This window comes from Cnephaeus nilssonii, assembly GCF_951640355.1.
Source record: "Cnephaeus nilssonii genome assembly, chromosome: 7".
NCBI lineage: Eukaryota > Metazoa > Chordata > Mammalia > Chiroptera > Vespertilionidae > Cnephaeus > Cnephaeus nilssonii.
This window is the reverse complement of record NC_137078.1, coordinates 88,466,607-88,480,127: the sequence shown is the minus strand read 5'-3', so window position 1 is coordinate 88,480,127 and position 13,521 is coordinate 88,466,607. Positions and strand designations below refer to the sequence as shown.

At 61.9% G+C, this 13,521-nt stretch overlaps 1 protein-coding gene across 1 annotated transcript in view; it reads right to left on the bottom strand.

The window, feature by feature from the left end:
* Window positions 1–4,697: 4,697 nt before the first annotated feature.
* The window catches only part of RUNX3 (RUNX family transcription factor 3), a gene marked incomplete at its 3' end in the record, with an annotated part of 59,268 nt that continues 50,444 nt past the window's right edge, over window positions 4,698–13,521 (bottom strand). The window contains exons 5-6 of the mRNA XM_079778245.1: window positions 10,276–10,434; window positions 4,698–5,242 (exon numbers count right to left, since the gene is read on the bottom strand). Coding sequence (XP_079634371.1) covers window positions 4,698–5,242; window positions 10,276–10,434 — 704 coding nt within the window. The remainder of the gene's footprint in view (window positions 5,243–10,275; window positions 10,435–13,521) is intronic.

Here is a 13,521-nt window from a genome sequence, read left to right as displayed (position 1 = left end):
GGGGGTTATGGGGGCTGTGGGGGTTATGGGGGCTGTGGGGGTTATGGGGGTTGTGGGGCTGTGGGGGTGATGGGGGCCGTGGGGGTTATGGGGGCCGTGGGGGTTATGGGGGCTGTGGGGTTGTGGGGGTGATGGGGGCTGTGGGGGTGATGGGGGCTGTGGGGGTGATGGGGGCCGTGGGGGTTATGGGGGCTGTGGGGGTGATGGGGGCTGTGGGGGTGATGGGGGTTGTGGGGCTGTGGGGGTGATGGGGGCCGTGGGGGTTATGGGGGCTGTGGGGGTGATGGGGGCTGTGGGGGTGATGGGGGCTGTGGGGTTGTGGGGGTGATGGGGGCTGTGGGGGTGATGGGGGCTGTTGGGGTGATGGGGGCTGTGGGGGTGATGGGGGCTGTAGGGGTTATGGGGGTGTGGGGGGCTGGAGAAACTTCAGACACTGCCCAAATCGAAGCGCCTCCTGGAGCCTCTGAAATGGAGAGCTGGGTCCAAGGGCCCTGGGCTGGAACAAGGTGCCTCCTCACCTGGCCCGGCCGCTTCCTGTCTGAGCTCCTTCCTGCTGGCGGCTCCGGGAGGCTGGGGCTGCTGGGCCAGGATGCCAGCCTTCCCTTCAAGTGGAGTAAAGCCCTGCCCAGAAGCAGGACCTTAGGGAGCATGGGACCCGGCTGGCAATTCTGCTCCACACCTGGCACACAGTAGGTGCTCATGTAAGATCTGAATAAAAAGAGGCTCAGAGACGGACAGGGCCCCCACAGCCACACAGCCACACAGCCACAGGAGGAAAGAAACCCTTCCTCCACACGAAGACCTTCCCCCAGCCCTGCCAGGGGCTGGAAGTTCCAACACCCGAGCTGAATTCTGGCTGCTATGGAGGCAGCCCCTTCTCACCCTGGTCTGGAGGGGAATCCACTCTCTCCACCTGCTGCCACCTGCAGGCTGGCTGTGGTTACTGCAGTGTTTCCCCCCAGAGCCTCAAACTGTGACCTGGGGTGGGGTGGGGTAGGGGGTGGGGGGAGTCCCCGTCTTCTCTGGGCCAGTTTCCCTGAGGAAGCTGGGTGGGCTGGTCCGCGCCTGGTGGGGTGAAGGTGATGGAGCTTTGAGTCAGGGGCTCTGGAGAGCACAGCTCCTCTCCCATCAGCTGTGGCATGGAAGTGTGGCTGGGGGAGGGGCTTGAACTGTGGTCCCTTCACAATCTCCATCATCCCTACTAAGTGCCCGCAGATGAACACGTAGATGGAAGCAGAGTGTCAGCCTGCAGACACGGCTCCAGGACCAGCCCCCTCACCCAGGCCGGCGCTGCTCAGAGCACCCAGAGAGGAATTCTGCAGCCATGGGGGTCCCTCGGGCAGAGGGGTGCTGGGGCGGGGGGGGGGGGGGGGGGAGGGGGCGGGTTCAGCTGGGGAAAGGGAACTTCCTGTGGGGTGTTAGGTTTCAGGCAGACCAACCTAACCCCACAGGGCTGAATCTTGGGATGAGCTTTTGAAGTGGGTACTTTCAGTCGAAAATAAGGTCTGTTTTATGGCAACTCCCCTCCACAAGTCCTGCTGAGCCAGGCAGGCGGGCCAGGCCTCCTGCTGGCAGGGTTGTGGGGCTAACAAGGCAGGTCCCCACACCACACACCCACGGCCCCCACCAGCAGGCTGCGGCCCAGCCGCAACTCCAGGGAGATGTGAAGCCAGATGACACCCTCTCTTTGCACCTCAGTCTCTGCATCTGCAAAATGGGGGCGCTGACCCAGCTGCTCGCCGTGCAGTTGATGACTGCGAAGTCGCCGCTGTTCCAGCCAGCGGGGGCCCCAGAGTGGCTCCCACCGAGCCTGCTTTAGGCTCCACCTGCCTCTGCCCTCTCCCCAGCTCTGCGCGTGGGAACACGCTGCGAGGGGTGGTTTCTTCCATTCCCTCGTGAAAAACCACGGGCCGCTTGAGAGGGAGAAGGAGTGGTGGCACCTGAAGATCTGACATTCCCCTGGCACCCCAGGAGGCCTCACCTGCCCGGGGCGGGCTCAGTGGACATTCCCGATGGAGCGGATGCAGGGAGGCCAAGGCACTGGGGGTCTCCTCAGTGGGGGGCTTAGTCCTATTCCTGCCCAGGCCGAGGCCCTGCCCCATTCCTCCTTGGCCACAGTGTGTGTGTGTGTGTGGGGGTGGGGGGAGGGAAGGTCTCCATCCTCCCTCACCCCCTGCACACAGCCCTAGGAGCCTGGCATTGGATCCTTCAACACACCTCAGAGTTATATTATTATAAAAAACCAGTCAAAATTCCATGTTACAGTTAAATAGTACAGAAGACAGACAGTTTACTGTACAAGCAGGCTGTGCATGAAAAACAAACACACCAAGCAAATTATAGTGCAAAGCAGTTTCCACCCCTCCCACCCTCTCCCCAGCTCCGGGCGGTCTGATGGGAGATGTGAGTGTAGCAGGTACCAACACCTCAGCATGACAATATGTCACAATGGACCCACACCCACCAACAGGCTACAGCGAGGCGGTGTCCGCCCTCGGTCTCTGGGCGCTTCCGACCTCAGCGTGTCTGCCGAGCATCACTTTAAAGTAGCCTCGTCAACAAGGACCCAAGTCTACAAGCCCAGGCGGTCTGTACCCACTGTGGGCCTGAACACTCAGCATGGCGGCTGTCACTTTAAGTCAGGGGGTGGGGGAAGGGCCCATTTATTTCCTGTCCCGGCCTTGACCAGGGCTTGGAGGTCAGGAAGGGGTAGTAATCTGGGGGGACTACAAAGTGCTGGGCACTGGGGACCCGGGGGCCAGATAACCACCACCGAGAACGGGAGTGAAGACACGAAGACAATGATTTGTAGCTGCTTCCTGAGAAGGGGTGGGAGCGCCCCTGGGTGGAGGGAGTCAGCAGGACACCCCAGCAGCTCATTTGAAGAGATGGAGACTGCTTTTTCCAGTGAGGGCAGGACAGAGGGAGGAACCACAGCAGGAGGGGTTTGAATAATGAGCTCGCCAGGACTTCCTAACCTGCCACGGGTGTGTGTGTGTGTGTGTGTGTGTGTGTGGGGGGGGGGGATGGGCAGGCCAGGTGCCATGACAGAGACACATAAGGAGCCTCTCGTAGGGGACAGTTCCCATCCACAGAGGATGTGGCTGAAACGATGGCGGAAAACCACACGCTGCCGACTCCGGAGTCTTCTTGCCCTTTCCCACTCGCCCTTCTGGAGCTAAAGAACTCCGGAGCGGGAGTCCACGCGGCCTGCACCCCGGGGCCAGGCTCGCTTTCCCACCTGCGGACTGAGGGGCAGCCCGGAGGGCAGGGCGTGCTGAGCTGAGGCTGGGGAGCCCTCCCCCCGCTCTGTTCCGCCTTCACCTGGCCACGGCTCGCCCCCTCACAGCCCCCCACCGGGACGGAACACCCAGAGCATCCGCTGGGACAGACGTCCAAGAGCCACCGACGTGAGACTCACATCTCACCGGCCTTCCCCTCGGTCCCACCAGGCCCGCCGTTGGGGATGTCGGTGGGTGTTGCCAGAGGAACGTGGTGACCGCCTGTGGAGGTGCTGGGTTCACGACCACGGGCTTTACCTGTAAGAGGCCGCGTGTCTGAAAACGCTGGGAGCTTTTCTAAAATCACTTTAAAAACTGCCTTTGTGAGAGGGCTGTGGACCGCGGTTGGTTAGGCGGAGAGCTGTGTGGCAGAGGCTGGGAGGTTCGGCTGGGCCTTCCCAGGAGGCGGGGTGGGTAGGGGTGTGCACAGCCGGGCCGGCTGGGCCGAGTGGGACAGGGTCGTTGCTCTCTGAGCTCACCCAGTGCTTCCTGTCAGAACCGATCTGGCCTCTGTGCTCTCTCCAAAAACTGCAATTCTGAGACCAGCCTGGGGGTAAGGAGGGCCCATGGCCCCACCCAGAGGGCGGTGGGTGGGTGCGCTGGGCTGGGAAAGTGCACGGAGCACCCGTCTGCAGGTGCCTTCACTGGTGTCAGGAACCTGTCGCCACAGGCTGCCGCCACTGGGCCTGGGACCCGCAGGCAGCTGGATGGGGACGGGGGCTGCTTAGCTGCTAGGAATGGTGGGGGGACTGGCTAGGGGGTGCTCTCATCCCATCGGTGCCAGTGATTTTCTGGAACTCTGGACGGGCCCTTTCCCTAGAACCAGAGAACTCAGACACGGGAGTCCATGCGGCCTGTACCCTTGGGCGAGGGTACAATGAGGGGTACCCCTCTGAGGGCGGGGCACCTTCCAGTTCTGCCTCCATTTGTGTAAATGCCGAGGAAGGGCGGGGCCCATGAGGTGCAGGGGCTCTGAGGGGGGTGGGGGTGGGGGTGGGGAGGCCTGCGGCTAAGAGGCCGAAATGTGTGGGCAAACGCTGCCCCTCTCTGGAGCAGAGATGGTCTCTGTCCTCGGAGACCCGGGTCCAGTGACAACATGGGCACAGCCAGGTCACCAGGGCAGGAGACAGTGGGAGGATGCTTTTCCCACCGGGCAGTGGGATGAGATGACTAGGATCTGGGCTCGGGGTAGGGGTTCAGGGGCTGGTCCTCACCCCTCTGTACAAAGACACGGCTGGATGAGATGCTCTCGGAGCCACCCACCAGCTCCGGGCCCGGGACCTGTGGACCCTGGGCCCATGACCGCCATGCGCGTGGGTCTCACTCCGGCCTGAGCCTCGGAGCCGGGCCAGCCCCTGGCCGGGAAGGTTCCTGGGCCCCTGCCTCCATGGGGAGCAGTCCACGTCGACCCGGGAGTCAGTAGGGCCTCCACACAGCCTCGTCCATGCGGCCCGGCGTGCTCAGGGCCGTGGGCGAGTTGCTGTGGCTGCCATCGGCCTCCACGCCGTCGCTCTGGCCGCCCAGGCTGGGGTTCATGAGGTTGCCCGCGGCCACGGAGGCGGCACTGCTGGTGCAGGAGGCCAGCATGCGGGTGGGCGAGCGGTCGCCCCCGCCGCTGCTGCCGGCCACCATGGAGAACTGGTAGGAGCCGGAGGACGCACCGTAGTAGAGGTGGTAAGGGGACGGGTTGGTCTGGAAGGGCCCGCTCTGGTTCTGGGGGGCCCCCGGGTACGGTGGCGGGAGGTAGGTGGGGTGGAAGCGGCTGGTGGCTGGCATGCTGGCCACGCTGAGGCTGCTGATGCTCGTGCCCGAGGGCGTGGCACTGTAGGGGAAGGCCGCTGACATGGTCCCCGGGTAATGCATCCTGGGGTCCGGGAAGCGGCTGTCCGTGAGGGTCTGTAGCGCTGGGAAGGAGCGGTCGAACTGGCGGGGGTCAGAGAAAGGGTTCAGGTCCGAGGTGCCTGGGGGACAGCAAAGAGGATGATCAGTCACAGCTTGACACCACCCCAGCAGACTTTTTTTTTTTTAATAGATATTTTTAATTGATTTCAGAGAGGAAGGGAGAGGGGGAGAGAGAGAGAAACATCAGTGATGAGAGAGAATCACTGATTGGCTGCCTCCTGCACATCTCACACTGGGGATGGAGCCTGCAACCCAGGCATGTGCCCTGACCGGGAATTGAACCGTGACCTCCTGGTTCATAGGTCGACGCTCAACCACTGAGCTACGCAGGTGGGCCCTAGCGGAATTCTTTAAGAATGTCCTTGGTTAAGGGGGTCAAATACAGGGTGACAGAAGAAGACTGGGTTTCGGGTGGTGAGCACACAATAGAGTATATAGATGTATTATAAAGTTGTATCCCTGAAATGTATCGATCTTATTAACTAATTAGAGGCCCGGTGCATGAAATTCATGCACGGGGGCAGGGGGAGGGGCCCTCAGCCCAGCCTGTACCCCCTCCAATCCGGGACCCCTCAGGGGATGTCCGACTGCTGGTTTAGGCCCGATCCCAGAAGTTGGACATCCTTCTCATAATCCTGGACCGCTGGCTCCTAACTGCTCACCGGCCTGCCTGCCTGATCGCCCCTAACTGACCCCTCTGCTGGCCTGATCACCCCTCACTGCCGCCCCTGCTGGCCTGGTCACCCCCAACTGCCCCCCCCCACCCCCGCCGGCCTGGTCACCCCTCACGGCCCCCCTGCCAGCCTGGTCGCCCCACACAGCCTGCTTGTTCAGTCGTTTGGTCGTCCCTTACTAACCCCCGTGCTGGCCTGGTTATAGGCAGCCATCTTGTGAGTGTGTGAGGGTCAATTTGCATATCACCTCTTTATCATATAGGATGTTACCCCAATAAATTTAATTTAAAAAGAAGCTCTGGCTCTGCTCTTACTGCCTTGGCTGCTTGGGGGCGGGAGCCCTCCTGACCTGATAATGGTCCTGCCTGGGAAGCAGGTGGCAGGTACCCGGGCCGAAGGCAGCCACAGGCGCCTCCGGGCTGATAGAGAAGGGAGAGGCTCTTCTCCATCTTCTGGAATCCTCTTCACAGCCTGGCAGTGCAGAGGCCTGTCGAGGGGGTGAAGGTGGGCCCCCAGCAGGGACAGTACTGGCCTGACCAGGCAGCTTCTGCCTCCCTCTCTCCTGTTAAGAGCTGGCAAGACTGTGGGTGTGGAGAGGGTCTGCAATGGCCCTGTGAGAGAGGGATTTGGAGCCTGCTTTTACAGAAAGGGAAACTGAGGCACAGAGAAAGAATAATTTTCTGGATGCTGCAGAAAGGACTCAAACTCCTCATGAAGCCTCTGCTCTCTGCTCTGCTGGGCTGCTGTGCATGCCCGCACCTCTCCTGCCCGGTGGGGCTCGGTGAGGTTCTGTGAGCTTCTCCGTGTGGTGGGGGTTAGGCCCAGAGGAGATCTGTGTGCCCCCCACACACCTCAGCCTGGGCCTGTATCTCCAGGGCTGCCTGCTCTGCCTTGGCAGCAAAGTGAGATGCAGCCAGAGGGGCTTGGTGGTCTAGACCCTGCCCTTGCCAAAGAGACACCAGTGTCCGGCCCAGGTCCCGCCCCTGCTCCTCCAGTATGGTGTCTCACTGGACTCCAAGGCAAGCACATCTGAGCCTCTGTCCCCTACGTTTGCATTCACAGACCCCCAAAATCTCAGCATTCAAAGGGGCTCTGGGATTGAGTCTAACTCCCTCGGTAGGAAACCTGAGATCCAGAGAAGGTGAGGTACTTGCCTAAGGGTCACCTGGCACAAAAATCCTAGGATTCCAGTCCTGAGCCCCAATATGGGTCTGAGAGGCAGTTGTCCCATCCATGAGGCAGCACAGCACAAAGGTTAACTGTGTGGTCTCTGCAGCTGGGTATCTAATCGGCTTCTGACACTTACTTGCTGTGTGTCCTTAAGCAAGTCACTTAACCTCTCTGTGTTTCAATCTTCCCACATAAAAAGTGGAGACAGTAACAGATCCTAGGAATTAAACTAGTTAATGCGTGCAAAGTGCTCAGACTGGGCACAGAGTGGAGGCCTGACGAGGGCTGGCCCTGCTGTAGTGGCTGTGACACTCTTGCTCTGGGCTCCCAGGACACCTGGCCCATTGAGGGCCCTGCAGAGATGATCCTGACCCCGAGCCTTCCTTACATCCTGGCCAAGGGGTGACTCTGGCAGCGTGGGGAGGTAGGTGAGCCCCCAGCAGTGTCCTGAGGAAAAGTCTGTCTGATCCTAGCCCCTCTATGCCACCCCACCAAAGAGGATTCAGGGAGACCAGCCCCTGCCCCCAGGCAGCTCCAGGTCGGCACTGCCCACTGTGACTGGGGCTGGGCTGAGGACAGACAGCTGCAGGCGCCCTCGGGTCTCCTGCTTCCCAGATCTGCCTGAAGTGCTGGGACCTCAGGTGGGACCTGTAGGTGCTCTGGGCTCTGGGGTCTTCCCGACTCAGCTGGCGAGTGCTTCCTCAGCAGTGGGCTCGCTCTGGTCCTTGCTGTGGGTCAGAATGGAATGATGCTCCCTGCTCAAGGTGGGGGGTTTGGGGGGGCAAGGGTCCTTCTGGAATGTCTGGTACCCTCCCTACTGGGTTCCTTGGCTGGTCAGTGCTGCCTTGAAACCTAAGGGGCCAGAGGTGCCTGGCTCCCCACCCTCAGGACCCCAGAGGTCTCGTTGGCATTGCCTGGCACCCCAAACATAGCCAAGCATGAGGCTGACCCTTCAGCTCTGAGCCCAGGAAGTGAGTGCTGTCCACTGACAGGAACCCCACTCTCAAAGTGAAAGACCCCAAACAGGGACCCCAGGATGAGACACTCAGGCTGGGCAAGGTGGGCCTGGTCTGCGGTGCGTGGCCCTTGGCGTTCACATGGGCTCCAGGCTCTGAGCAGGGCCTGCCCAGACGGCCTCTGTGCCCTCCTGCCCGCCCCCCCCCCCCGCCCAGGGTGGTGGGGAAGTGTCTGCCCTCAGGACCCCTGAGGCTCCTGCCCCCCAGCCCCTCCCAGCCCAGTAGCCCCAGGAAACCGGAGCTGGCTGGCTGTCGAGCAGCCAATCCCAACACTGGAAGGAAATGTTTATTTTCTTCTCCAAATTGCCCCAGCTGCTGCGTGGTGGCTGAATGAGCCCTTTGAGCTGTTAGAAGCCCCCATTGTGGGCGGCCACAGCTGGGGGGGCTGGGGCTGGGGTATGGAGGGGACGGGGCCTCGGCACTGCCTGCCAGTGACCAAAGCCGGGGGTCAAAGCTATTAACAGGCACCAAGGGACGTGATGGTGGGGTGTCCTGAGGGGATCCCCAGGATGGAGTCTGAAGGCAGAGGCCGGCCCCACCAGAAGGGGAGGGCCGGTGAGAGGGCCCCAAACCCAGCCCTGCCAACACCCCTCTGAGGCAGGCACCTCCTTCTTCCCATTTTGCAGGTGAGAAAACTGAGCTCAGAGAGGTGAAGTGACTAGCCTAGGAACACACAGCCCGTGCCTGGCAGAGGCAGAGTTCCAAGCCCGGCCCATAGGATTGCAAAGTTCATACTCCTTCCCTGTCCTGGTTGTCAAGAGCCCTTCCGTCACACCAAAGGGGCCAGGCCTGGGAGAGGGCGGCCTGGCTGGGCCGGAGGGCCACAAGGCGGCCTGAGCCCAGTGCTGTGGGTGGTCAGGGAGGGGCTGGGGAGCCCCGCCTAGGGTGCAGCAGCAGGGGAAGGGCCGGGTCAGCTGCGTCCACACAGGCCCCACCTCAGAGCGGAGGCAGGGTCTCTACCTGCCGCCAGGCTAGACCCGGCCCTTTGGGGCTGGAGAGAGGGTGGGGAGCCTAAGGCACTGATTCCCCAGCCATGTCCACACAACTGCGGGAGGGAGAGGTGGGCTCTCCTTCCGTGGGAGCTGCTGAACAGGAAGGCACTATTCACCCCCACCTGCTGCATTCCGGGGCTCCCGGGCTGGGCCCCAGCTCTGCCCTGGCGGGGTAAGGCCTGGAGTGTTAGGCTACTGCACCCGGACAGACGCTGGCCTGAGGGAGACAGGAGCACAGCTTCCGGGCAGGGGTGGGCATGAGCCCGAGGGCAGAGCACCTCCCGCTGCCTCTTGAGGTCAGGCCTCCGCCCTGCAGCGCCCCACCCCGCCCTTCCTTCCCCGGCCCCAGAGCTGCCGACTATCTCAAACTTGCCAGCCCAGAGGCTCGGAGCAGCTGGACCTGGGGCCCCTCCCCACCTCACCAAGGCCCAGCTTCTCAGGCCAGACGAGAGGGCCTTTTCTTTATGCTACGGGGCTACGTCGTGTCTGCCACCATCACCACATGGGTTCTAATCAGGCCCTGGAGGACTGAGAAAGAGCCACACCCTCAGTGCACGGCGACAGCCCGCCCTCCTGCCTCTGTTCAGTGCTGCCGATGCGTGTAGCCGTGCACACAGCCTCCTGTGCCCAGGCGCGGGCTGACAGAGCCTGGAGAAGCGTGACTATCCGTCATCCAGGCATTTACTGAGCACATGCTCTGTGCCAGGCACCTGTCTCTCCGGAAGGCCTGCCTGAGATCTAGCTCTGATTGTGCCTGCTGTGTCCATCAGGCGATGGGGACAGAGACCCCTTTTGGGGCCTCGGCCCAGAGGCCTTTCTCCCCTGTTTGGTGGGTCCCTGGGCCACGGGACCTTTCCTAGGAGATGCTGTGTATCTCTCCGGGGCTGCAACACCCTTTACAGTTTACAAACTTTGAGGGCAGTAACAGCACTTGAACATCAGCCCACTCTCAAAGGAGAAAGCCGAAGCTTGGAGGGAGGTGTCTTCAGCAGGGACACGTCTGCCACAGGTTCCTTGGACAAGTCATACCCCAATTTCAATGGGTGCACTAGGAGATGAACCCCCGTTTCCCCAGGGATACTGAGCATGGCAGGTGGTGGGGGTCAGTAAATGCTGGCTGTGCCAATGAAGGGCCTCGCAGAGCATCACACACAGTGAATGGCCTGCGGATGGGCTTTTGGCCGGAGCCCCAGGACCACGCCCAGGTCCTGGCCCACCTCCCCCCACCGCTGGGCTGTACCTTGGATGGGGGTCTGGGCCTGGCTGTTGAAGTGGCTTGTGGTGCTGAGCGAGCCGCGGGGGCTGGGCATGCTCGGCGTCACCCGCATGCGCACCCGTTCCAGGTCCCCGAAGCGGTCGGGGAACGCCTTGGTCTGGTCCTCCAGCTTCTGCCGGTGTCCTGCAGAGCGAGGGGAGCCATCAGCCGCTGGGTCCCGAGAGTCTCGGGGGGAAAGAAACGCCTCCTCCGCCGGGATGTTCTCCCCGAGGTCGAAGCTCGGGCTTCTGCGCGGAGACCCTTCGTCACTAGCAACCTCTGCCTCGGGTCCTCCACAGGCTTTCTGACAGAAAACGGCCGGGCGGCCACACTGACCTCACCTGCCTTCCTGAGCAGGGCCACCCACTCTCACACCTGACCCTCGACAGCACACTGTTTGGCAGAAGGGGAAACTGAGGCCACAGGCATGGGCAAGGGACTCCAGCAGGCTCCCATGGGGGATCAGGGAGAGAACCCCGGAGTGCTGCCATCTTCTGCCTCCCAGCGCCCCAGGCCCCACCCCCACCCCTGGGAGGCGGCCCTGGAATGAGACTGTCACTCCATCCCGCCCTGAGTCACTCGGGACCCACAGGCCTTCTCCTGTCAGGGCCTCAGACAGAAGGAAATGGTCGCCAGGACACGGAGCAAAGGCCGTGGTGCTTCGCCGAGGGCTGGCCTCCCACCTCTGACTGGAAGGTGGGGACAGGCCCAGCGCACCTGGCCTGGGCACTGCACCTGGAGGAGCTGCCAGTGTTTCCCGTCGCCTCCTGCCACGGCCACCTCCTGCCGCGGCCACCTCCTGCCATGGCCACCTCCTGCCACGGCCACCTCCTGCCATGGCCACCTCCTGCCACGGCCACCTTCTGCCATGGCCACCCTCTGCCGTGGCCACCTCCTGCCACGGCCACCTCCTGCTGTGGCCACCTTCTGCCACGGCCACCTTCTGCCACGGCCACCTCCTGCCACGGCCTCCTTCCGCCGTGGCCACCTTCTGCCGTGGCCCGCACAGGAGGAGCCCGCCTCTGCTCCCAGGCCCAGGGTGCTGCAGGCTCAAGGTGGCCACGCCCTGCGTCGTGCAGCCAGCAGAGCCTCCCTCAGGGTCCTCGGAAGACGTGGAGCTCACAGGGACCACACGACCACACACACACACACACACACACACACACACACACACTCACACCCCACTCTTCAATGACTCACTTTACATTTCACAAGCAGCCCACGAACATCTACAAAAATAAAAGCATTGCAGACAGGGCTGCGGCTCCTGGGAGCCGCCCTAAGCCCCGTCCCAGAAGTCCCGTGTGGGGTCTTTCCTTCCAGCCTTCCGTTTCACACACATGGAAACACAGAGCGAGTTTCTCACGGAACGTTCCTGAAGGGGCTCAGCCTGGCGGTGTCGTTCTGTAATTTGCCTTCCTAGTAGCGCACCATGGAGCCCGCCTCAGTTTTCCTACCCGTCCAATGGGAGGATAAGCCAGCCCCAAGAGAACAACAGGCTTCCCACAGGAGCCCGAGGATGCCCGCTGTGCCGGGGGTGTCCTTCGCTCCCGCGCTCACTGGGCACCGAGTTCACTCAGCCCATCTGCTCAGGGGGACACTCAGGCTGTTCCCCAATTCCCTGCGTTATCCCCTCACGTGCGACACTCCCAGCACGTCCCTGTTCACACCGCGTTCCGGGGGTCTGTCCAGGCAGAGGGCTGAGCATTCCTGAGCTCTGCTGCTCAGCCAAAGGAGGTGGCCCATCCTGCTCCAGCGACCCCCGCGGGAGGGGGCCAGGCAGGCTGGTGCCCTTTCCCCTTTTACAGGCAAGAGAAACTGTGGCTCAGAGAGGTCAGAGAGGTCACAGAGCGAGGAAGGGGGAAGGAGGCCCTGGACCCGAGATCCCTTGGAAAAGAATGCGGGGAGGATCCCAGGGAGAGGGCAAGGCCTGCCTGAGTGCTTAGGTCTGCAGTGATGCGCGGAACTTTCTAGACTGACAGGGAGAGAAGAAGAGAGAAGTCGGTGGGAGTTAAGAGAGAATCCTCACCGTCCTTCCTGAGGCCTGGAAAATGGCACCTTTGGGGAAAAGTGTCGACGACCACTGGGAATGAGGGGGGAGTCAGAGGCCTAGCAACGGGCCTCACTTCTGGTTTTCAAAGTGGGGACGCAATGGGTTCCGGGACCCCAGACCCCATGCTCTCTACACCCCTGCCGCACGCTCACATGGGCCTCCGAGAGCCCCAAGAAACGGAGCAGGTGTCCTGGGAGCCACGCTGGGCTCAGCAAGACGCCAAGAGCCAGGGAACCCACTTCCTCCTCCTCCGAGGCCCCAGGCCTGGAGCCCAGGGCACACTCGACAGCTGGAATGAAACCACGAGGCCTCCAGGCAGGCCCCGCTGCTGCCTCCTAGGACCCTGGGTAACAACGGGGACCATATGGGTTTGGGGGGAGCTCAGCGGGCGCTAGGGCTGCCTATGGGGGCTGGCAAGTCCAGTAACGGAGGCACATGGGATGGGTGGGGACTGGGGCAGACCAGAGGGGATGTGCCTTGTAAGGGGGGTAGTTACCATCGAGTACAGCTGACTGGGGGTGCTCTGACGAGGGTGTGGGGGGGATATGGGCTCAGTGTTGCCAGAGCTTCCGAAACCATAAACCTGTTTTTATATGAAATCTCCCATCTTTTATATGTGGGCAATTAATCCAAATACTGAACCAAAAAAAAGCGCCAAACTCATCACTTTGTAGGATGTGTCCTGCCCAGGGGCTGCCGGTTTGTATGCTCCAAGTTCAAAACTTCATTATCTGGTTAGGTGAGTAGGCTCAGCCACGGAGAACTGGTTAACGTGGTTTCCAGGGGAGTGCCGGGAGGCTCGGCCTCACCCTGGGGGAAAGAAACACTGCTCTCGCTGCGGAAGCCACCGAAGACGGCAGCCGCGAAGTGGACAGCGGGGGGACGAATGGATTCAGAACCATCTCAAGGCAGGAAGCGGCGGTGGACCTGACAGCAGTTGGGTGCAAAGGATCCGGGTGTCTTAGCCACACGCTTGACGCGAGCCAATGGGGCTGCACAAAAGCTGGTGCAAAACCTCAGGCCTTGTTCTGATCCTCACGGCGAATCAAGTCCCGCTTCTGAGTCACACTGTGGACCAGGTGTTTACAGTAACTCTGTGGCCCCGCAGGAGGAGGGCGGGGTTCACAGCAGGCCGGGGTTCGAGGATGGGCCCTGCTGCGTGCAGCCTGGCGGCCTCA